Source organism: Notechis scutatus, chromosome 1 (genome assembly GCF_049901735.1).
Source record: "Notechis scutatus isolate UNSWTSFEM ecotype Mainland chromosome 1, rNotScu1.2, whole genome shotgun sequence".
NCBI classification, from domain to species: Eukaryota; Metazoa; Chordata; class Lepidosauria; order Squamata; family Elapidae; genus Notechis; species Notechis scutatus.
Genome location: NC_142009.1, coordinates 225,263,813 through 225,289,358, shown reverse-complemented (window position 1 = coordinate 225,289,358; position 25,546 = coordinate 225,263,813). Strand labels below are relative to the sequence as shown.

General features: G+C 40.8%; 2 protein-coding genes across 6 annotated transcripts in view; one reads left to right on the top strand and one right to left on the bottom strand.

Annotated features, from left to right (window-relative positions):
- Window positions 1-2,866, top strand: part of PRKAG3 (protein kinase AMP-activated non-catalytic subunit gamma 3) — a 37,474-nt gene extending 34,608 nt beyond the window's left edge. For 3 of the 5 annotated variants that reach the window (XM_087950416.1, XM_026665580.2, XM_087950415.1), the window contains one exon: window positions 137-2,866. In XM_087950416.1, coding sequence (XP_087806542.1) covers window positions 137-187 — 51 coding nt within the window. In that variant the 3' untranslated portion in view covers window positions 188-2,866. The remainder of the gene's footprint in view (window positions 1-136) is intronic. The other 2 variants (XR_015746588.1, XM_087950413.1) reach the window with 1 other exon arrangement.
- On the bottom strand, window positions 2,712-25,546 carry LOC113410839 (rac GTPase-activating protein 1-like). The gene is made up of 16 exons (XM_026665597.2): window positions 25,465-25,546; window positions 20,818-21,020; window positions 19,929-20,062; window positions 18,202-18,277; window positions 17,113-17,154; window positions 16,748-16,825; window positions 15,875-16,010; window positions 11,568-11,725; window positions 9,809-9,964; window positions 9,325-9,420; window positions 6,794-6,995; window positions 6,193-6,298; window positions 4,545-4,677; window positions 3,932-4,043; window positions 3,725-3,809; window positions 2,712-3,448 (listed from the first exon to the last, which is right to left on the bottom strand). The coding sequence occupies exons 1-16, from the start codon at window positions 25,544-25,546 to the stop codon at window positions 3,397-3,399; spliced, it is 1,851 nt and encodes a 616-aa protein (XP_026521382.2). The 3' UTR covers window positions 2,712-3,396.

Genomic DNA, 25,546 nt, shown 5'->3' with positions numbered 1-25,546 from the left:
TTAGGGTCTGTCTGGTGGGATATACTCCTTGCATTGTTTCTCAGAAGTTTCATGTCACTTCAGTAGCCGAAGAGCAGCAAAGAGCTGGCTCATTTCCCACTAGATAACATTAAATTTTATGAATTCCATTCTGCAGGCATCAACTGCTATTCCCTCTGACAGTGTGCAAGGACTCCTGGCTACTTGATCTGCTGCTACTGCATCAATGACTCCTGGGGGGCAGTAAGAGAAGCTCTAACAGCTATGAAGAAGGCCTAGAAGAAGGCCTGACTGCCAGTTCCTTCCTCTCAGTGAACCACGAAAGAGGCCTGAGGGAGGACAAAAGTTCTGACCTCAGAATTGCAAATGGAGGGGGTCACTTCTTTGCCCCCTAAACCAATATACAGGGACTAGTCTGCTACAAGGGTGGGGGGAAGGAGAGGTGTGTATCTTGAACAATGTGTCCATTGTTTGCCTCCTCTTCTTGGCCTCACTTACTGGAAGATTGTATTTGAAAATCGAACACGCTTCAGGGCCTCTTTTGCTTCAGCTGGAAAAAAGATTGCTAGAGACTATGGCTAATGCTTCAGGATAAAGCCCAAAAGGTTATTTACCTTCGATGCAGGAGTTCTTTACCTTCTATGCAGGAGGTGGATTAATTCTAAGTTAAAGGCAGATTCTACACCTTGAAAAGGACTAGGCTGAGCTATTTCAGAAAAACCTGCAGGTTTTTTTTTAGTTCTTAAAGTAGGCTCATGTCTTGCTTTGTTATTTCATTGCACTGAACCACTTGGAAGGCAAGGCACAAGACCAGCTTAGGATAATTGTTGTGAGGTAGACAGGACCCTTGTTTGCACACTTTTAGTTCCCTATTCAAAGTATTTTGCCCCATTCTGAAACATAATACTGTCTCCTCAACAGGAGAACAGGGAAGAGGTGGTTTTAGTGTCAGTAATTCATCCTTCCTCTTTAAGCCTGCAGTATAAACCAAGGCTTTGCTTTTGTGCAACTGTAGCACACAGTAAGAAAAGGTTGTGCTAGGAGAGACACAACTTAATGTGGGAGAACTTCCTTCTACAGTAAGTCAGAATACAATTTCTTATTACTATCATATTTGGGGAAATAAATCTTTCACACTGCTACCCTTTTTATATAGAATTATAGTTCAATTTTCCAGCTTGTGGCACTTGGTTATTTAAGCAAGGACTAATGGCTGCCTGCCTGGAATGCTACTACAGGAGATTGACTTTAGATATAGGTAGTCCTTGACTTATGACAGTAATGGAGCCTGCCAATTAGTGTTGTGAATCGTGATGGTTGTAAAGCAGGTCATCATGTGACCAGCTTGATTTTAAAGGTTTTTTTTGCACTGGCCATCAAGCAAACACCACAGTCATTAAGTAAACCCATGGTTCACTATGGTGCACTTTTTCCGAAAACTGGAACTAAAGGCTGTTTTGTGGCAAAACCATCTTAAATTGTGAACATGTGACTGCAGGACACTGCAAATGCCCACTAACATGGGCCAGTTTCCAAGTGTCCAAAATGCAGTCATGTGACCATGGGAGGGCAGTCATTAGAATTTTGTAACCGGCTTGTAACCTTGGGGGAAGTCTTTTGTAACTTCAGTCACTATGTGACCAGTTGCAAATCAAAGATTACCTGTAATCCCAAAGGACCCTTTTAAATCTTCTCCAATTTAAGACTCAATATTGTCCCAATCCACTGCTTGTCCTAAACCATGTTGGCTTAACCAAGAAGCCTAAATCTTACTGCTGGAGGTGTGAACTCTGTACAGAGGCATTCTTCAAGCATATGAGGAGCAGAACAGCCCTTAAAGCATTTAGATGAGAGAACTTTCTAGCTAGTAAAAGCCTATACAAAATTATAAAGGTGTAGAATCTCGTTATCAGTTCAACACCACAGCTAAGGCAAATTTGGGTCAACCCTATGGAGAGTGTTGAGCATGCAGTGAGTGACAGTCACAACACTCAAGAGTTGTCTAAAGAATATATAAACTATGATTACTTCAGTCTCCTGGGCAAGTATGTTACCTGCATGACTTCCAAAAGCCTTTATTTAAAGGGGAATAATCTATAAATAATCCATGACACTTTTTGAGTTCTCCAGACTTCTCTTTGCATCATTTGGCGCAATAGCAGAAAAGCCCCCATATTAAGCTAACTGCTGTAGTCATGAGATTGAAAATTAGTGGCTTTATCTTAGTGCCATGCAAAATCTCAAATTAATGCCTCATTCAAGATTGACATCCTTCATTCTCTTGGCTAACCTGAAGGATATGCATTTAATCCAAGGCAAAATTCAGTTTGAAGGTCCTGTCTGATTTTAGTTTTCAGAAAAGGTTGCTTTATTCCATTATACATAAGGTGTCCTCTGCTGCCTATTACAATAAGGTCCCCAAGTCCTAGTTTAGCTCAGTTCTTGACTGAGTTGATCCCACAAAATTTTCTTGTCAACAATATGTATTTGCCATGATAATGTTTTTCAATTTCTCTATTTGACCTGAAGCCCAGTCATTGCCTGATGTCCCCAACTGAGACTTGTGCAATAATTGGGGGATAATTTAAGGTATAACCTCTATTTTCAGATTGTCTTCCTTATTCCTTGCTTTTGTAACACAGGATTGAGAGTATTAGAAAATCTGAGGACATATGCACTCTTACTGCTCCAAAGAAAAGATATTGCCCAACTGTGGATTTTGATTTTCTTCCCAGACATCCTCCATTGTGCATGAGCATTGGCATTTTTATTTTTCTACAGTATATCCCCTGAAAAGAAAATCTGCTTATTTTAAAGAGTCAAAGGCTTCTTTTGTCCAAGAAGATTAGTTGCTAGTACAAATCTGCAATAAAACTGATGTTTCTTTAAAAAGCTGTGTCTTCAGAAAATTTCTTGCCTTCAGTTATAGGAATTACTATTTTTTTCCTCTTTCCTCATCCACATTCCCAACACTAGATAATATTATCAAATTCTGCTATATACATATAATAGATAATAGGACCAAAATGTACAAAAGTGATCATATTTTTGTCCGCCAAATGGATTCCACCTATTGAATCTGCTGATTGCTATAAGTAAATTGACCAAAACAGAACTGAACATTTTCAATTCACCTACAGGTCTACAATGGTGACAGCAGTAGTATGATAGTCAAGGATTCACTCCTTTCTTTTGTCAATCCCTAGTTATGGAAAAAAGATAAACACGATGTTCTTCAGGAAGATCAAAACTCCTCCACAATTAAGAAATAATGATGGATTATTAAATATTTCTGAACTGTGGGAACTCCACTTGAAGTTGAAAGGAGGCTTGCTGGAGAGTGCAAGGCAAGAACGATGCAACCACCAAATGATGAACACACCCTTCATTAGCAATCAGAATAAATTGAGTAGCTCCTTATTTTGGAAGTGGTAAGAATTTCTCCATCTTTTTGGCACGGGGGACATTCCTGTCAGAAGAGAAGAATAAAAAAAGATAAAACAAGAATGAACATGTCCTCTACAATCATACAGTCATTCCACTAATAATGGTGCCGCTGGCAGGCCAAAAAGAGTCCAAATGCAACCCAATGTATAAAGGTTTGGCACTGGATGTGAAGGGACAGGTTTTATACAGTGATCCTTAATACTGAGCATTATGTCACCTTTTCCATTATGGTTTGAGCAATGCCACCATTCCATTACATCTAGCCAAGCTTTATGTTGTCTTTTAGTGTGATACTTACAAAAGTGGCAAAGTTGTGCCCATGCAGTTACGAAGCTTGTTTGGAAAGCAGCCATTTCCTGGACTCAACTGGACAGTGCTGGCCTCTGGGGAAACAAGTGGATGGAAGAGCTGGTCAGGGAAGATTAAGCTCATTCCCTAGTTTACACGCTTTTCAAAATTATCAAAACAGCAATGCTCCCCACTGTATATATTTCAGTTAACTCACCTTGCTCATTCATTACAATGGACTGATGTACTGATGGGACAAGGTTTTCTTGCTCTTCTTCTATAAAATGCTTCCAAAATTTGAATGGCAATGCTAGGAGACGGGAGACAACCTATAGAAAGGAAATAACATCAGCCTCTGTCTACCTCCTAATTCCTCCCCCTTCTTTTTCTCTCCCCCTTGGTTCTTTAGCTGACTCATATCTCAAACTACACACACACACACACACACACACCAGGAATTCCATTTAAAGCAGTAAGGTTGATCATAATAGAGAAGAACAATAGAAATAACCACCCAGAGTCACTTCAACAAAGAGATGGATGACATTTAAATTTAATGAATAAATTGTTAATCAAATAATACTTAATGAAATCTCAAAAGCAAAAAAAAGAGGTTAAGAAGAATATTCACTACAACCCACCTACCAAGTCTTGCTTGTTCTCACATTGGAGAGAAGCTATGTTCTCCCAACCCATCCCTCAAGAGATAAGTTACTGCCATACAAAGGAACCAATCCTATAAAATCAGAAACATTTTTGATAAAGACTGAGCATTGTGCAGTGATGAGCCACTGAAAGCTGAAAGAAATCGGAGAGGTCGCGGATGTTACCAGGCACTGGCGTGGTGTGTCTTGCATGATGAGAAGTGGGCTGGGGCTGGGAGTGCTGTGTCCAACTAGCAGCGGTCCAAAGATACGCGCCAAGTTATGGCAGTCCATTCGACAATCAGGGCTCTGCATGACCCTATGGATGGAGAGATGGATCCATGGAAACAGTAACCCATGCTACAGCAAAAGCATTTCTGCTGCATATCATTAGCCATTCCTGATATGTGTACGTTATGGGAAAAACTGCTTCCAACACTACAGTGAAGGATGTGAATTCACATATGAAGCCAGTTTGGTTCAAGGCTAGTATCTAAACCTAGAAATCCTTTTCCTTTAGAATGCTGAAGATATCTACAGACTGAATGAAAACCATAATTTTGCAATAGGAGATCATGAAGTTCGAATGAGTTTTAAAACAGTTATGGCAGTCCTATACATCTGAAGTTATGATAGCCTTGGAAAGCACTTCTGGCTACCATAAGATGTTGTGCTGCCCCCCTCCCAGTCATGTCACCGCTTTTTGGCATTTGGCAACCGGCTGTCATGTGATTGCAATTTGTTATGGTTTTTGCTGTTTTCCAGCAGAAAATGGCAAGGAAGGGTTATTTTCCATGGTGGCACAGTGGTTAGAGTGCAGTACTGCAGGCTACTTCTGCTGACTGCCGGCTGCCTGCAATTTGGCAGTTCAAATCTCACCAGGCTCCAGGTTGACTCAGCCTTCCATCCTTTCACGGTGGGTTAAATTGTTGGGGACAATAAGCTGACTCTGTAAACCACTTAGAGAAGGCTGTAAAGCAATATATAAGTCTAAGTGCCATTGCTATTACTACTGCTATTTCATATGCTGGATTCACTTAACCACATAGTTCCCTTAATGATCACATAGTACACTTAGTTACCATGGTGACCTACTTAACAACGGCCCTGACTTATTACCAAAATTCCAAGGCCAATTGTGGTTGTTAAGTGAGAACTATCTCTAATACTGTATATTGCCATGATTTATTTTTAATTTTTTTTGTGTGGAAGAGGAAATATTCACAATAGTCCAACATCTAAGCAACAGTAGGTATAGTAAATAACTATACTTCAAAGTAACTTCTACAACTATGGTCATGATGGCAGGTAAGTACGAGATTTCATTTCAGCAAATCTAGAAAGCAAAAAGATTGGGATAGGCTCAACCTGATGTTGTGACAGCTTCTGTGAGCAACTATTTTCACAAGAAAAACAATGATTTAAAATATGGCTCTCTGCCAAGTAGTTATGCTAGTTCTTTGCTTTAAAAATGTGTCTGATGGGGAGGAACATATATCATTACAATCTTAACATGCAATCCCTCCCAATAAGTTTACTTTTACGAAAATACCTCCTCCTGCATTACAGATTGATCTAAATCAGCAGTGTTATTTTTCTTCTAGCAAGACAGACGAAAGACCTGTGCATGTTTGTGTTCCAGTTATTTTGTAAAAGAAGGTGATTCCACCTCCAGAACTTGAAGCTTGTAGACGACAGGTGCACATCGGCAGGAAAATGTTCTAATTTTTCTTTTTCTGCATCAAGCAAGAAACTCGACTAGGTGGGCTCTAAAACCTCTCTCCCAGTTTTCTGATCCTAAGGTTTTCCTTTCCAAGCTTAAATTTGTGCTTACCTATGCAGATGGAGCATGAGAAACGCTAGCGTGTCTCTATTAATCATGGGCAACTTCATGACAACACGGCAGAGCTCAGCATGGCAGGCAGATTCATCCAGAATTTCTGAGTGGAAAGAAAGGGTGATGCAAATCCTTTATGCCTTTCTAAGTCATCCAAAGTGTTCAGCCATTTAACCTTGCTCCTTTTTTCACGAATGACCAGTTTTCCCTAACAAAACTAGAATCACTTAAGGCATAGCACTTTAATTGTACAGTGATCCAGGAAGAAACTAAAAGGTTTCCAAGAATCGAGCAATGTCAGGTACAAGAAATCAGGAACCAGAATAGATTTCAAAAAATATTACAGGTTTATTGCATGCTACCTTACCCAAGAATCTGGTCTTATCTGGTGCAGGTGAATTGGCACCAGATAAGAGTCAACAGACTTCAAGGGGAAGGGCTGGACTCAGGTCTCTTACAGGGGCATGGAAACTTCAAGCTGATGATGCGTTTGACCCCACCCACCCTTGGGCTCAGCCTGGTCATATCCTACATCACCCAAATTCCCCTTAGTCACTTCCACTCCAGAGCTTTGTCTGAGAATCCCATCCCAACTCACCTGCTGCCTGCAGGAAGGCAATGTGCAGGCAAAAGGTAATTAAAGGCTCTTTCAGATTCCTCAGGAAATCCTTGAGGATGCCACAGATCACATGCACATCAGCCACAGGGTCGAGGGAAGGAAGAGCTCCTCGGGCAGACAGCAGTTTGTATTTCCATTCACGCATGAGAGGTTCTGTCCCTGGCACTCTGTACAGTCCAGCCTAAAGGTAAGCAAAAGGCCGGAGAAATAATTACAAGGATGTGGAACATCCACTGGAGTTGAGCCTAGGCAATTGCTGAGTTACAGTCAATGACATCAGTCAAAAATCAGAGTGCTATCCCCTCAGAGAAGGGGAAGGTATCTAATTAAAGGAGAGAAGAAGTGATGAAAATCCTAAAGAGGTTCCTACTAGCAAATACAAGACAAAACCAGACCACAGCTGCTGAAGAGAAACAGATTCATTAAATTCAAGGGCAGCGAAGTGCTGGATTTGATCCTTCAACATCACTTCAGAGCACAAGGTGGGAAATGCAGCACCTGTTTTCAACTCTTTCATTGGGCTGTTATCTTTTCATGCAGCAGAGGCAGATAAAAAAAACAGAACACGATCAGCAGCACTGAAACATGGAAGGGAAAAAGATGAGAAAATACATAAAAAAAATACAGAGCAGAGAGCACAGGGGAAAAAACTTCTCAGTGTTTAGAAAATCTGATGTACAGATGCACATTTTATCAACAACAAAATAGCAATTGAAAAACTGTTTACATAGTCATCAGAGGGCCGAAGCAATGGAGAAGGTCAAACAGAAGAGGGCTGATATATCACACATGTTTTCTCAAGCAAAGTAGACAACCACTTCTTCTGGACTGAATATCACAGAACACGAAGTGGGTGGTTTTTTTTTTATGAAAGGGGCTTTCATGATCAACATTTCTTCCCTTCATTTCCTAGGTCTTCTTGGTACGATCTTGTCTCTATAGCAGCGTTGCCTTTGAGAAATGTGTTGCATTCAACTATGGACACTCATGCTACCTACGCAGTGCTTACCAAAAATTATTCTCATAAGATAAGATATTCAAAGTAAATTTGTTCACCTATATTATATTATATTATATAGAAGCATTCCTTAGGGGTATTTTTTCCACTTTTGTAAACTGTGGATGAAAATCTTAGTCTCTGTGAAGGAGGAAAATCATTTCTTTAGGTTTGGAAAAGAAAACTATGGTAAAGGGGAAAAAATCCCAATGCTTAGATTTTTAATAATGGAAGTATTGCTAACTCCACTCATCTACTATATATCCCCTTGTATTCTGTAGAAGAAAACAACATTCAATAAAGCTATAAATATTTTTCCCAATGTTCTGGACCCCACTAAATAAAGTTGCTTTGCAATGTTTTGTAAAATTTGAGAACATCTCAGGAAAAAAAAATATGGGCAAGTTTAGAGACCCAATGTTTGAATGTCCTGTTATTTCCCATCACAAGATAGGAGGGAAAAGACCATCACAAGATAAAGATAGTTACTCCCCTGATAGGAAGAGCATATTTGATAGGCAGTGATGGGATTCAAAAAATTTTATTACCAGTTCTGTGGGCGTGGCTTGGTGAGTGTGGCAGGGGAAGGATACTGCAAAATCCCCATTCCCTCCCCACCCCGCTAACCTGCTTTCCAGCTCCTTTCTCCTGTGCAGGGCAACAAAAGAAGACCCAGCCAATCAGCTGGGACTCAGGAGGCAGAGAATAGATGGGGGTGGGGCCAGTCAGAGGTGGGATTTGCCAGTTCTCCGAACTACTCAAAATTTCTGCTACCGGTTCTCCAGAATTGGTGAGAACTGCTGAATACCACCTCTGTTGATAAGTACTTCTCAGAGACCTGACACCTCAAAGCCAAAAAGTACACAATTTCCTTTCCTTTAGAAAGAAAGTTAGTTAAAGTGTAATCTATCAGCCCTCCCAGGTAATCCAGACAGCAAACACAACTAGATGAACTAATTCTACTTTTTTTTTTTTTTTTTTTGGTAAGGCTACTTTAACACTGCTGTGTCTGAAGGCACAAATTTCCTGTCTCCACTTTGAACTGCTTGATTCCTTAGGGAGAGTCCTTCCTACGTTTCTTTCTCTGACCTTTAAAATGACTACAACCTCCTGCCTCTCTCGTTTGATTAGTTTCTTAGGCAGCATTTCCTCGCCTCATTCTCCGAAGGTCACCCATACCTTCCATTACGTATTAGGTACAGTTAACATGATTCATCTCCGTACACATATTTAATAATTTCTACTCCCTGTTACACTAAAAATATACAATTTGAGAACACTTCTAAAAAATTGTATCCCATACATCTATTGAATCCAAAGGGTTAACCTAATTCTAACTCTACTGATAAGAGTTAGCCCAACTCTATATTCAAATAGCTACAGCAGAGAATTCAGTAAAGATTAAAAAAGCAACAGGGAGTGGGAATTGAGTTTATCTGCAGAGCAAAGCAGCTGAAGTTCCATCACCATTTCATAGCTTATTTTTGCCCACTTTTCCTCTGATTCCACTTACCTCTTGCAGGCCACGTTTCTCTATTTGAACCACACACTGAACCACAATGGGCGGCACCAGCGGTGGCTTGGAAGGTGCAAAATCAGCTAGTATACCCTAGGGAAGAGATGGGGCAGACTTAGGAGACCTCTTTGCGTCAGATCTCAATTCCCAAAACTGTTTTTTACCCAGGAAACGCCTCCCCTCCGTATGGAGGGGTTGTGGAAATAAAAACAAATGCAAAGATAACGCTGGGGTTTTGCCATCAGGTGGCAGCACTTAGCTGACTTTAGATGACTTCAAAGAACAATAAGCAACTATGGAACTGAAGATCACCTGGAAGTTCTAGGGCTGCAAAATTAAGCAAATTGTTATTGTGTGGAAAAAACCCCCATCCCTGATAAACGGCTTCCACATTATTACCAAGATAGCTGCAGAGTTCATGTAATCACCAGAAGTTAAGTTTGACTTGAGGATGACTTTACCATTTGAGGAGTTTCCTCACCTCTTTCCCTCTGGAGTGGGCACCTGGCACACACCGTGAAGGACACTGTTCTCTGCACTCTGGATGCATTAGAAGCTGACATGACTGACATTTAAGTGCCACCCTCCCAAAACGCAAGCGGGATTTGCAAATGACACACCAGTCCAGACGAATCACCTTGGACAAAGGACAAGGAAGAGAAGGAAGAAAGGAGATGAACACAGCACAGGGAAAAGAAGTTGGCATGAAGCCTTTGCAGCTCTGGCTATTTCTAAAATAGACAAATCTAAACTGTAACCTTGCCCTTTGGCCCAATATTCTCTTTCTTTGAAATCTCAGAATGTTTGTGTTCTCTGCACAAGAGAAAGCTGTGAAAGGAAAGCCTAGGGGAGTCTTACTTGTGAGCAATCCTTAAGTTGTCCCTGAAGTAACAAATCACACGAGGTCTGAAAACCAAGCTACACATTACCTTAGCTGTACAGTTCTGAAAGTGAGTAGATATTTTCCCCCTCAAAAAATGCCAGCATAGAAAAAACCTGGAATGATTGTAAGAGGGAAAATGGGACAATCCTAGACCAGTGCCAAGTCCAAAAATGCCAGGGAATTTCTAGAAGCCTGGCACTCTGACAAATCAGTCATCAATAGACACATAGACATTAACAACATCTATAGACCATGCTGTTAGGAATAACAAGGTTACCTAACGTAGTTTGGGTAAAATAATATATATAAACTATGATAGTAAGTTTAAGTGTGTGTCACTTTAAACTGCAAAGCATGTAATTTTGGATGCGGTTGTAAAACCGCCATAAGAGGGAGCAAGAGAACATGCTGGATATGCTGACTATGCTGGATTGATGGTTTGCTAACTGCGTGTTCCCTGCTGCTGAGTTTTTGGAACATCGAAGGAAGAAAGGAGGTTTGACTTCTTTATATCTCTACTGCGAGGAGATATATTACTGGACTGATATTTGTAAGTTTTACTAACCTCTTTTTCGACAATGGACTTTGCAACTGAATAATCCCCAAACGGACTGAACTAGTGAATGATATATGGACTGTTTGACTATGCTAAAACTCTTACTGGAATAAACTATTTAACTAGCACAGTGTATCTGTTTTACTGAGTGTAAGCTACAAAAACGTTTATCTCACATATTTGCCTGCCTGCCTGACTGCCGTGCACATTCTGCTAGGGTGTATCCCTAACACATGCAAAAGAGATAATTAACTACCCCAAAAGAGAAAAAGACTCCAGCACCTCTCCACCAATAATCAGCACTCAGATCAGTATAGGTTAACTTCAAGGTTAACTTCAGACCAACAATCAAGTAAGCAATACCCCAATCAAGACACTGCCAAAGAGCCATCAGTAAACAGCCCAACCAAAGAATCTCTAAGACTGCCTCCACCCACACAGACAGGCAAGACACCAGAATATAAACTGACAGCAAATAATTGCTCCTTACTAGCACTGATGATGTAACCTAGTTAGGGGAATGAAACGTCTGCAAGAAAACAAGCAAGCTCAGAGAGCACCAAGGGCCCCTGACTATAATGCTGTAGTCTGGTCCATGGGTTCTATGAGAAGTTAAAATGGGGAAAGGTTTAATTGAACACAGCCAAGGGCATCATAGCAATTTTTTAAAGTGAAAAGCAACTACATCCCAATCACTAAATATTGATTTGCTTAGTTAAAACATTAACCTTCAAGTAATTGGAAATTCATGTTGGAAACTATAATTCTGCATGGCAATAAATAGTTTACTTTTGCATTTACCATTTTGGAGGCAAATTGGTGTTGTTGGAGTGGTGGCATTCCTGATGAATGAACGAAGGCCCCAATAGTTTCCCTGGAGGTAGGTCCAATGGTTTTACTTCCAACCTGGCTATTTGGTCTACCAGATTCATCAGTGCTATTCCAGACAGAAGTGAGCTCTGTAAAGAAAAAGATCCACATTCAGCATGATGAATATTATATTTTATGTATGTATGTATGTATGTATGTATGTATGTATGTATGTATGTTGTGGCCCCGATTCCCGAGCCTATGCTGTCAGAGGAAGAAGACCTGGAAGATGAGGAGGAGGAACTGGCAATGCCTTCCTCCCCAGGACCTTCTTCTCTGGCAATGCCTTCCTTCCCAGGACCTTCCTCCCTGATGATGCCTCAGGTTCCATCAGACAACCGAGAGGAACAGCCTGAGATTAATCAGGAGGAAGGCATATCGGAGCAGCCCCTGACAGGGAGTAAAGAGGAAGAGTGTTGGCTCGATCCTAAGCAGCGTCGTAAGGAGAAACGTGAGCAGCAACGTAGGAGGCGTGGGAGGGTCAGAGAGTGAGCTGAGTTATTGAGCCACACCCCACAGGGGATAAAAGTGGGTGTGTTTTCTCCTGAAACTTTGTACGGGACAAAGTTTAACCCGACTTCAGCTTTTCTTTGTGAATGACTGTTTTTGTGGGCTGCCTTGTGATTTTCTGTGAGTAAGACTTTATCAGTTCGGACTTGGCAGGCAGGACATGTGGGAATGCCAAGAATATTATCAGTTCCAAAGAATTAAATCTGTGAAGTCCGAGCCAGCTTGCCTGCCTGTGTTGGTGTGAGTTTGAACTCTTTCATATTTTGGGAAAGAGGAAAGGCGAGACAGAACATATATATATACATATACATATACATATACATATACATACATATACATATATATATATAATATATTTGTTTTCTTAAGTTTTCGTGGGTACTTACATGTATGGCATTCAGCTTTGTTTGGGTATTTTCCCACGTCATTATAGTTGTGCTTTTAAAGTTATAGCAACGTTTCAGCAGAATCTTATCTGCCATCATCAGGCTTCTGTATTCTGTACTGTCTGGTGTTGGTTTTTGTGGCTAGGACTTGTTTGTTGTACAAACGGTACAATGGTATCGCACTCCTCCCCTACATCAAAGGCACCACAGACAAAATCAGCAAAATTCTCCACAAACACAATATCAGGACAGCCTTCGGCACTGACCAAAAAATAGCCAACATCCTAAGAAACTCCAAAGACAAGATCCAGCTAGAAAACCAAGGAGTTTATGAAATACCATGCAACAATTGCCCAGCCACATACATTGGACAAACCAACAGGAGAATAAATGCACGCATCACAGAACACAAAAATGCAGTCAGAAGAGAAGAAAATACTTCCTCCCTCTTCCAGCACCGTAAAGCCACAGGACATGAAATTAATTTCAAAGGAACGAACGAGTCCCAGCCACGAAAACCAACACCAGACCCAAAACAACACGGGACACCACCCACCGCCAATCCCCCTCATCAGACCCAGGCCCAAGCCCATCCTATAAATGAAGGACAACCACCATCTAGAAAACAGGCCACGGCTGCTTCGCCAGCTGTCGCACCCTTCGACCCCAAAACCAAACAAGCTGACACACGCCAAGAACACAGACTCAGACCCCAAACTCAAAGCCAGACTAAAACCCAGAATGCTACATCACAGCCACCTGCTCAGGATATCACATCAGAAAACTCAGGAAATTATACCACAAGAACTCAAGAAGTTGCAACACAGCAAATGACCCAGGATATCACAGCACAAGACCAAGGATACCACAGCAATAAATCTCACAAGGTCATCACACAACCCATTACCCAAGCCGTTACTGCACAGGAGGCTAATGGAAAAGAGATCAAAACACAAATGACCCAGGAGATTACAACGCAGGACCCAGGATACCACAACAAAAGAACTCGCAAGCCCATCACACAACCCATTACCCAAGCCATTAAAACATGAGAGGCTAATGGAAAAAAGATCACTACAAAACAAACGACCCAGGAGATTACAGCACAAGATCCAGGATATCTCCACAACAAAACTCACAAGGCCAACACACAGCCAATTATACCAACATCAACTCCATCAACCAATCAAGAGGCAGCAGCGCAGCCAACCAGCCCAGCACGCCAGCCCCCACCACCAGTATTTATAGAGACAGCAGTTCCGATCACACACTGCTTGCACTCGCACGAAGCCGAAAGCACCAGCCTGAGGATGGCGAGTGGGACCTCGCCGAAACGTCACCAAGATACTCTTAATCTTACATGGGAAAAGACCCGAACACACCTAGACCTACATACCTGTACCCATGAAAATCTTCAAAAACATATATATATACAGACAAACACAATACAGAAGCCTGATGATGGCAGATGAGATTCTGCCGAAACGTTGCTACAACTTTAAAAGCACAACTATAATGACGTGGGAAAATACCCGTTTTCTCCACATACCTGACTGAACCATGAATTAGGCTGTATTCCTATTTCACATGGCATATTTCACCTGTGGTGATGGGGGGGGAGGAGCTTTTGGGTTCAAGATTCTCCAGCTAAGACCTCACTGGAATTGCTCAATATGGACAAAACCTGGTTAAGCTGGAGAGAGTTCTCCAACTTTTCTCTTGAGCACTAAGCCTGGGAACACAGGGACAATTAAGCTGCCAAGCAGCAGAGAAGTGAGAGGGTAGACTGAATATTTGGCAAGACCTCAACACACATATGAAGTCCAGGATCTCACCAGTGAGGGTGTCCAGGAAGGAGACCCAAACCACACAAGTCCTTTCCTCCTGTATACACCCACTAGAGTTGCAAAATTCTTAAGAGAACAAAAACTTTACACTTGAAATTGTTACAGGAGACTAACTCCTAAACAGGGTTTACACCAGAGGTGGTATTCAGCAGGTTCTGACCAGTTCTGGAGAACCGGTAGTGGACATTTTGAATAGTTCAGAGAACCGGAAATATCACCTCTGATTGGAGATTTTACAGTATCTTTCCCCTGCCATGCCCACCAAGCCGCAGTCACAGAACCGGTAGTAAAAAAATTTGAATCCCACCACTGGTTTACACACTGAACTAAACTACAACCTTGGGTTTACAACCAGAGGTGGTATTCAGCAGGTTCTGACCAGTTCTGGAGAACCAGTAGCAGAAATTTTGAGTAGTTCGGAGAACCAGCAATACCACCTCTGACTGGAGATTTTACAGTATCCTTCCCCTGCCACACCCACCAAGCCACGGCCACAGAACCGGTAGTAAATTTTTTTGAATCCCATCGATGTTTACAACCCATAAGGTCACACTACATGCTTTTTCATTGACAAGCAAATCATCTTGAGACTGAATGACGTACAGTATATGAATCCAATCACAGATATGATTTCGAGTTTGGATCCCCATTTCTCCGCTTCTATCTTAGCCTCACTTTCTTCCTTATAAGGCAATGAAATAGTAGAAGAAAAGCAGAGAGTATAAAAAGTCTCTCTTGTGTGATGCAACTGCTCTGAATTACACCTAAACATTAAGAGATTATAAACCTGCCCTTTCATATGTTGCCATTCATTGCTACAGTCTCTTGAAAACACCCATGAAATACAGGTGAGAAGGAGGAGTTAATTTTCCGGCATAATTGTTAAACCTTCTCATAATGCTCTTTCACTAATCATACCATTCCATTGAGGACCTATATACTGCATGAGTCAAAAAGAGGGCTGTGATTTACAGACCCCTCACATCCTGGACATAAACTGTTTCAACTCCTCCCCTCAAAACGACGCTATAGAGTACTGCACACCAGAACAATTAGACACAAGGACAGTTTTTTCCGAAATGCCATCACTCTGCTAAACAAATAATTCCCTCAATGCTGTCCAACTATTTTACAAAGTCTGCACTACTATTACTATTAATCTTCTCATCAATCATTATCACCTATCCCCTCCCACTTGTGACTGTATGACTAGAACTTTGTTGCTTGTATCCTAATGATTTATATTGACCAATATGATTTGATTGCTTATTGTACCCTATGACTATTATTAAGTGTTGTACCTGATGATTCTTGACTCTTGACGAATGTATTTTTTCTTTTATGTACACTAAGAGCATTTGCACCAAGACAAAATTCCTTGTGTGTCCAATCACATTTGGCCAATAAAGAATTCTGTTCTGTTCTGTTCTATTCTAATTCTATTCTAGTGCGGGTTAACCCCCACCCCAAGCAACTGAAGGAAGGAAATGGACACCTGAGTGCGTGGAAATTGAACCATTCGGCTGGGATTGACAATGGGGCACTACAGCGCTGGTTGACGAACTGTGGGCAAGGTTTCTTCTGTCACCAATGGCTCTAGATCTCAAGGTCACCAGGGGAAATTCCTTCAACTGGCAAGAATTGAAAGAGAGGAAAGAAAAGAAGGAAGATATGTGAGAAAAAAAAAGTAACAGATAATAATCTCTTCAAATTGGGATATATCAGATTTCATATGGACAGAAATACAGGATTGGGTTTCATTTAATCAGTGAGATTTATAGGCTTGCAGGCCATACTTGCACAACATGTTTACATATTAGTTCAGATGATGACATAGCTGAACTTATCCAAACAAGAAATCAAGGCTGTATAACATGTATACGCAGGTAATGGCATAATTAGAATTGACCAAATAAAGAAGTAGGGTAAAAACTTACATGTATGTGTCCAAATTGAGTGGATGGAGTAGAGGAGAGGAACTAGGCTGATAAGAGCCAGGAGCCAGCTCCTGGATTATCTTGGAGGAAGCACAAAGCTCTTATTGGGATAGACCAAATGGTTGCCAGAAAAACATTACAGAGGACCCCAGGTGGACTGATAAGGATCAACCAATCACCAAGCTTGATGTTGAAGGATGGCCTTTATAGCTTAGTGATACCAATCAGGACTTTAAGAGGGCTATCATTTTCACTTGATCCTTCCCTACCTTATTTGATGTCATATTTAAGTTCCTGTTTTGCAATATCACATTATCTCATTTCTTTGCACAGCTATTCAGTGAAATAGCAGGTTTAAGTCAGTAATGGCAAGAATAAGAGCTTGCATCTTGAATACCTTCTCACTCATGCATTCATTGACAGAAACGTACATTGTTAGTAAATGCTCCAGAACATTGTGAGTACTTGGCTGCTACTGCTGGCTGAACCAGGGGAGCCAGGGAGAAACGCTGCAAGAAAAAAAAATTGTAAGCACGAAAGCCGCAGGAGCTTATTACAGGGAAGTATAAATATTTTTTGTTTCTTCTAGCCCGCAAAACATTGATAGGTGAAAAAATGGGTGTAGATGTCAAACTTTTCAGAGTTTTGAAGTTAAAAAAACATTGTGGTTGCACACATTTACATGTATAAAATTCCGCCTTCCCCTGTCCAGCAATAGTGCACTTGTAAGCTGCTGAGAGTTGTTTGAGGAGGCAAGACAAACAAACAAATATTCTGCCATGGCATTTTCACTTACCATTCTGTTTTTGCTTTTGACAGATCTGATCATCCTTACATCCTTGAAGAGAAACAAAGAAGAAGAAGCTTGAGGGAGGACATGGAAATATATTATTCACAAGTTACTTACAGTAACAATCATTTCTAAATAAACCCTTCAAATTTTGTTTTACACCATGTATGCAGCATTTTAGAAGCACACGAAGATTGTACCATCTTCAGACATAGATGAATTCCTAGTACGCTCACGGGCTCTAAATGGCACAAATTGCTTCCAATGACTAACATACATAGGTGAGGCCTAATTTAATACACATCACACATTCTAGAAGCCTCAATACATAACTGATTTTAATGTTTACTGTCTGGAATAATAACTGTTTTGAATAAGTATAGTAATATTTATTTCATTTCTCTTTGGCAGGTTACATTAAAATTATGTTGTTAGACGTAACCCATACTTTACAATGAAGAATACTGGAAATTAAAAGTGTGGGACTCAAGTAAATCAGTTTGAAAGTAAAATTGTTTTTCCATTCCTAACATTCCTAACAGCCTCATAAATCTGGATGAAAAACTCTTCCACCAACCTTCATTTTCCCCCATCCCTAGTCTTTACCCTTCTTTTCTTCAACAGATACATGCCAGTTTATTTGACATATAAGGGAGAAAGTTTTGGATCATCATATTGGATGTGTTTGCTCAATAAAAAAAATTAATCCATAAAAAATCTATGAGCAACTCCTGATGAATTCTCACTTCATTTTGTGGCAAAATCAATCTGTTTATTTTGTGTTACTAGCCTTCTTCCCTTCACACATCATACATGCATATTTCTTTTTTATAATGACACTCACTGTGTGCAATACAGTGGACTGCATTAGTCATCCTTGTACATTTTATTTGTGATCCATGTGTAGACTCTGATATCTTACTGGAAGGAATCCTTATGTGCTACCATAACAAGTGAACATTTTGGACAGAATAATAATTTCCCAAGAGACCTACTGCTAACACATTTCTCCAGCTCTGAAAAGCTTGGCAATTTTGACCTTAGCCTTTTCAATTTCTCTATGTCAAGCCTGGGGGAAAAAAGCATGGAACTTACCACTTCCTCATCCGAGTGGTCAAAACTGACATCAGATAGAATTGAGGTACCAGTTTCTTCTATTGTACACATTCCTCTGGGAAAGTACATCAGAATGGATGCAAAATGAGTATCTTTCACTTGTTTTCCCAGTCCCACTTAAGCAGAGCTTGAATGACAATTATAGAATGATAAAATGCAATGAATAATGTTACCACCCCACCCCACTCAGGGCAGGAATCTTCCACTACAACATTCCTGGCAAATGGCTCTGCTTCTTTCTTTCTAGGATTCTGGGGCAGACTAACAGGAATACAGATGCATTTATACTTTTTAAAGAGAACAATATCAGTGGGCTGAAAATCTATGCTGAAATCAGACCTTCCTCATGATACATAGAAGCAATCCTGAAAGAAGTGTGGCCCCTGGCATGACCAGTAAGAATACTGAAAAGAACCAAGATAATAAAATGCTGGAGCTTTTTAAAGAAAATGCAGGAATAATCCTATCAAGTTTTGCTCAGTTATGTGCATGTGCCCAAGCAAACATTTCTAACAAGAAGTAGGCAGAACTACCTATACATTTATACTTGCTTCTCCTCTATCATGGAAAAATCAGGAAAATATGAGGGCTATCCACAAAATAGATTACGTTTTCCACCTTCAGTGATGATGTTGTCCCCGTATACTTCACACAGTTGCCGAAAAATTTCAATCGGTTTATGGTTTTTTGCCAACAGAAACCTTATCACTGATCGCACCTCACAACTCGCGGGATTTTCAATTGCAGCACACATTTCAAATGTGTGCTGTGAAATAACGGGCAACGATACGAACCTCCCACTAGCACGACTAGATACAGACTGAGTGGCGGACGCACAGACCAAAGATGGCCACGCTAGCTCCACCTCTTCTTGCTACAGACGAAAACGTAATCTATTTTGTGGATAGCCCTCGTATTTTAAAAACATATTAAGCTGAAACATGACAATTGATTATAAATTCATCAAATGCTGTATAAGGTCCATGTGTTGATTTATTCCCTCTTGATCTCTGAATTTTCCTCCTTTGTCACTGGTACTTATTTTACAGAGTTGTGCCAGAGATTATGGAGATAATCCATTATGCGGATTAATTTTAATACTCAGAAAAAAAATTATAACATACTTGGAATGCAATTCAGTGTAGTTGTGCAGTGTTCCAGACAGCACTGAATTACTTTGTTTCCTCTCTATAGGGTTGGAGATGGAACCCCAATCTCAGAGGGGAAGATTTAATGCCAGATGCTCTTCCCACCTCCATATAGCTCCCATGGCGGCTGCTTTTGAAGGAAATCTCTCAAGGAAACGTGCTGCATGATGGGCAGAAGGGAATGAAATTCTTCAACTGTCCATCATGTCTCTGATCTAGTGGAAAATTCCAATCATCCATTGGGCAGATTGCAATAATTTTCTTTATGTTGCTTGCAACTGGAGATGTCCCAGAAGAAGATGGACAAATAAACATTGCTTTATTTCCCCATCCAGGGTACCAGGTATGCCAGAGTCATCCCAAACTAGAACTCTTCAAATTTAGTTCAAGTGTTTTAATGTGCAATATTTCTTATGGAGACAATCTATACCCCCTTTCCAGAGGCAGATTTTGGATTGCTATGAGAAGGCCCGGGGACCATAATTCTTGTGTATGATTGCATGCACAAGAATGCCACATCAAAGCCTTTTAACTGAAGCTTGGTCTTCCAACACTCACTGTTTTCTAGGCAGTAGGCTACTGCGGCTGAAACGCAGCCTCTCAACAATGGCCAGGTCTGTATGTTGTTCAGTGACAGGACTGATTTGTGGATCTGCCATGAGGTAGTCATAGATAAGCTGTAATTTGCATTCCTGGAAGAGAACAAAGAAACCCTCTTAATGAAAAGAATGAAATGATGTTCAAGAGAGCCTCTGGCACTGGAACAAGGTTTGAACCTGGGAGTTCTCTCAGGACTTGCACTGATATAAGATTAATTAACTATTCCCACCTCACATGAACTCTCAGGATTACATTAACTTTAATCAACAATTTATTCAGAGCAATCTGAATAAATTAGATTAAACTGGGATTGGAACTTAATTAGAATTAAGCATGGCTGGCTCAGGAATTCTGGAAGTTGAAGTCCACAAGTGATAAAAGGGCCATTGTTCCCCATCCTGCACTGAATGAGGTATGGTAGAAATGTTAACACTAGCACTATTATAAAATGGTTAGCCTCATACTCTTAAATATGGTTCTACTGCAGGGGTGGTATTCAGCAGGTTCTGACAAGTTCTGGAGAACCGGTAGCAGAAATTTTGAGTAGTTTGGAGAACTGGAGATTTTACAGTATCCTTCCCCTGCCATGCCCACAGAACCGGTAGTAAAATTTTTTGAATCCCACCACTGATCTACTGCCATGTTTTCTGGTGCTATTAAAAATTCAAGTCCAATTATAGCTGAAAGGCTAGAGGTGGTCCATTCTTATTTTCAGAATAGGGGGTTATTTTTCCTAAAATCTATTACTTGACAGAAGGGATACTATTCATTTTCCTACCCCTTCCACTCGTGGTAGTCTTCTCATTCTGGGAACGCTGTTTTTGACAAGAGAATAAAATTCACATGCCTGCTTTTCCAGCTCAGCTTCTGCCCAACGTCTTTTCTTCATTTCCACCTCTACTTGGTTCCGGGCATGTTTCAACTTCACCTCCAGCACAGAACACTCGTATTCTGATTGGAGTAACTGCTGCCTTGCCTTCTGCAAATCCTGATCCAACTGGCAGCATCGCTGGCGCATCTCCTCAAGACACTCGGCAATCTGAAGATATTCTGAACACATGCACGGGGTCAGTATCGGGCTCAGAATTACCAATGTGCAAATAAACTTTGAAAACACATATGTATCTTGCATGGAGCCAAGAATAACACGAGTTAAGATGGAAAATATCAAAATGAACAAAGAGAATGGGTTCTCCTATGTGTCAGGAAAGGGGTATAGGAGGAGTAATTTTCTCCTCATCCTTACATAATCAAAGAATTTCTAGATTTTGGCCAACCTGCTACCGGGAAGCACTGATGCTATACCAAAAATAACAAAGAATGCTTGAATTAACAGTTTCTTACCACTTTCTGTCAAGCACCACTAAAAGGATTCTAAAGATAGTATGATCAGGGGTGGGATCCGACAGGGTTAACTACTGGTTCGGTGATTTACGATGGGCTTCCCTGCACGCTGCACACAGATGCCTGTAAATCATCATCAGCACGCAGCGTGCAGAGAAGCAGTCTTTCAAAAAGCACTTTTTTCCTGCTTTTTAAACTGCAGCTGTGCCTTGCACAGCAGCTGAAGTTGAAAAAGCAGGAAATAAAGGTCAGGTAAGAGTCCAGGTGGGAGGGTGGGCCAAACAGCAACAAACACAGAACCGGTTCTATGTCTGCTGCTCTTCAGAGCTACCGGTTCTACAGAGCCAGACAGAACCGGTAGAATCCCACCCCTGAGTATGATCAAAATTCCGTTAGAACAGCATCCTCTTAGCCCACTGATTAATGGGCCAACTGAATTGCCCCGGTTCTGACAGCCGCCATGGTAAGAAGTACTGTATTTAATATGAGACAGTTCAAGAGAGTATATTCTGTGTCTTTGTACCAATGCTTAATTGTTCTATATAATCCATTCCAAGTTGTGAAAGATCCAAATTAAGACTGGTCCACTTCAATACAGCTATTTTCCTGAAATCCCAGTACTTCTTTTTCATGTACCTTAAAATATTTCTTCTTATGCTATGCTATTCTTGAATTTTCAATTTATAGCACCTGCAAACCATTACTTTTTATCACACTGCCTGACTTTGGTGAGAGTTGCAATCTCTGGAGGGCTTCAGATCACTTACTCATCTTCTAGAACATGACCTTACATGATGGAAGTTGAATTAAACAGAAGGTAGCGGTCATGATCTTTTCTGACACTCTCACTTTATATCTATATTATTTTGCTTGTGAGCCAGATCTTGTTTTAAAGATTGAAAACAGCAGAACCACTAAATAAGATCAATACAAATATGAAAAGTAGCAAAACCTGGCAACCAAGCAGATGGGAAAAATCCAATGGTAGGGGAATGGCCATCAGACAGAAATGGAAAGCACCTGAATACTAATTGATGTGGAAGATCAGTGGGAAAACTGTGCTTGCTCTTCAGTTCTGCTTGAGATTCCCTTGAGAATCATCTTGGCTCATCTATATACTATTAAATTTCTAGTTTCTATAACCTCTATTTGGGCAAAACAGGGCCTCAGAGAACAACAATTTTTGAATCAAGGTACCTTACATTAGCTAACTTACAGAATGTGTGCAAAATCCAGGAGCCATGACTCCTGAAATTTGGGGACGTTGTGGCTGCTCGAGTACTGCTCCTGAAGAAGGAACCACTGCATACCCTTCCTGCACTATGTCCCTCCCATGCATTCCATGACCCATGCAGCATTTCTTGCATACTGCTGCAACCTGAAGAATGTAGCAATAGCAATAGCACTTAAGACTTATATACTGCTTCACATTGCTTTACAGCCCATTCTAAGCAGTTTACAGAATCAGCGTAATATTGCCCCCAACAATCTGGGTCCTCATTTTACCAACCTCTGAAGGATGGAAGGCTAAGTCAACCTTGAGCTATTCAGAATTGAACTCCTGGAGTAAGCAGTGAGTTAGCCTGAAGTGCTGTACTCTAAGCATTGTGCCACCGTGGCTCTAAACTAGGGGTGTCAAACTCACATTGTCATGGCAGTGTCATGTGACGTATTGGGACTCCCCCCCTTCACTAAACCGGGCATGGCTGTGGCCAGCACGTAACGCATCCAGCCTGTGGACCGTGAGTGTGACAGCCTGCTCTAAACAAACCTAAAGGAAGCTTGAGAAGCAATAGCAGAGGCTCTGCAGGCAGCATTTAAAGCACTGTCTTCAGAGCATCTTTAAAGCTTGCCATTCAGTTAAACTGGTTAGTATGTGAAGGGAAAAAAAAACCCTCTAAAACAGGAGTGGCAAACTGGCAGCCTTCAGGCCAGATGCATCACATACAGTCCTGCAAAGGGGAAAAACATTGTGAAATGTCACATGACAGCAACGTGACATGATGAGTTTGACACCCGTGCTCGAAAACAACTGAGGAATAATCTTCTTAATTATATTTACAAGTTTAACTGAAATAAAAGTTAGGGTTTTCCTTGACTCTCACCTGCTTATTCAGGGGTGGGATTCTACCAGTTCACACCTATTCTCTAGAACTGGTTGTTAACATTCTAAGCAATTCTAAGCAGTTAGGAGAACCGGTTGTTAGAAGAAATTACTGGCCTAATCCTGTAAGGAAGGCAGGAAGGAAACATTCTGGTGTTGCTTACAGAAGCTGCCTCTCTGTTAACCCTTATTACATTCTTGGCAGGACTAGACTTCCTGTCTCAGGAACTTCTCTGGAGTTTCCCCCCCCACCTCCTTTGCTGGTACTTTGCTTGTGTGGAGTGACCATTCAAATTTACAATGGCACTGAAAAAAGTGACATGACCATTTTTCACACTTACGACTATTGCAGTATCCTCACAGTCATGAGAGGCCAGGCAAGGCGATGCATGCCTCGATGTGAGTGATATTGAATTGGCCACGCCCAGCCAATAACATGACCACCAAGCCATGCCCACCACCTAAGCCACGCCCACAGAACTGGTTAAAATTTTTAAATCCCACCCTTGTGCTTATTGCACATTCAGCCGAGACCCTGCCATTGCAAAGTTATACCTTCCTATGGTACAACCTCAACAAAGCTAGTCTGAAGCTTGTTTCTGTTTGAAAGATAGCCCCAGAACTTCGGTTTTTAATTCAGGTTCAAAATTCCTACGGAGATTCTCAGCCATACAGATCATGGTTGTCCAAAAGGTGCTTTTGCAAGAGGCAACTGGACTTGTTGTTGTTGTTTTTAATGAAAAATAGAAAGAAAAGAAAAACAAGAACATTTTTTTCCAGTTGCCTCTTGAAAAAGCACTTTTGGGAGATTCAGGTTCAAAAGTTAACAGTGCTATAGAAATAGCATACACACACATTCCAATAAAAAGCAGCCAGATCAGATCAAAGGAAGGGAATGTAATCAGGCTAATGCAATTCTGCAGATACATGTTGTAACAAGAATCCAAGGAATGAAAAATATTATTTATTTATATCAATATAGGCACTCCTATCCTTTCTAGGCCAAAGGGCACATTGCAGGAGCCCATACAAAGAAGGGGAACAACTAAGTAGCTCCTGCCATCTTCACCAGGCCTCTGAATTATGTTTATAGTCATCCATTATTATTATTATTATTATTATTATTATTATTATTATTATTATTATTATTACTACTACAACTACTACTACTACTACTACTATTTTCCAAGAATGCTTGCAGTCTATGAGGCCCAAAGCATTCCTAAGTTTAATAAAGACTGTTAGAGACTGGGTCTCTGTCCTTCAACATACCCAACTCCCCGTGCCCATCCTCTTTTAAACAAGAAAGCCGGAAGAATAAAACATTAAAGCGTCCTTGAATGAAGAGCCTGAAAATACCACAGGAAGCATCACATACCAATATTTAAAAATACAATATGGGCAGCTTCAGTGTTATTTCAATCCAAAATTGAAATTTCTGATCATTCAGTACGCAGAGAGCTGGAACGCATAATTCACCAAATAAAATAAGGGACATGAAAATATTGTTTTGTCATTCCAATCTTCCATGTACTGGGCAAAGGTGTGAAAATTAAGAAAATTATTTAGGACAAAGTTTATCTTTTGTCTTCCCTTCCATTCGGCCTACACAGAAGACTAAAGTCATAATTCAAGTTTCATCCTAATACAATTGGTAGCTCTAAGGTTAAGGAACACTACTTTGTGTTGCATAAAGGAGTACGGACAAACAACAAAAACCTTGTAGAACAGAAGGATCTACCCAAAATTGTACCTTGCCTTAAGAAAGCAGGGACACAGAAAGAGGCAGACAATAACTTTAGGGCAAGAGTGGGCAGCTATGACAACTTTATGACCTGTGGCCTTCAATTCCCAGAATTCCTGAACCAGCATGCCTGGCTCAGGAATTCTGGGAGTTGAAGGCCACAGGTCATAAAGCTGCTTTATGGCTTGGAGCCCCAACTAGAGCTTAAATTAAATTGGTCATTAAAGCTAACAGATTCAGAGGTGAGGTAGGAAAAGAAGTGGGTACAGAGATGAAAAGAAGGTGAGCTGAAGGCAACCCACCTTCTTCAACACTGCTGTTGAAATTGGCAAACTCCAGGAGTTGATCCAAATGCTGCATAAGCAGTGGGCCAAAGCGATGCAT

Excerpts from the sequence above, each read along its gene's own strand:
- LOC113410839 (XM_026665597.2), bottom strand. The coding sequence starts at position 25,546 with ATGCATCGCTTTGGCCCACTGCTTATGCAGCATTTGGATCAACTCCTG. Across the intron at positions 6,299-6,793 it reads TGCCTTCCTGCAGGCAGCAG|AAATTCTGGATGAATCTGCC; the intron begins GTGAGTTGGGAT and ends CTTTCCACTCAG. Across the intron at positions 3,810-3,931 it reads CATTGTAATGAATGAGCAAG|AGGCCAGCACTGTCCAGTTG; the intron begins GTGAGTTAACTG and ends TTGTTTCCCCAG.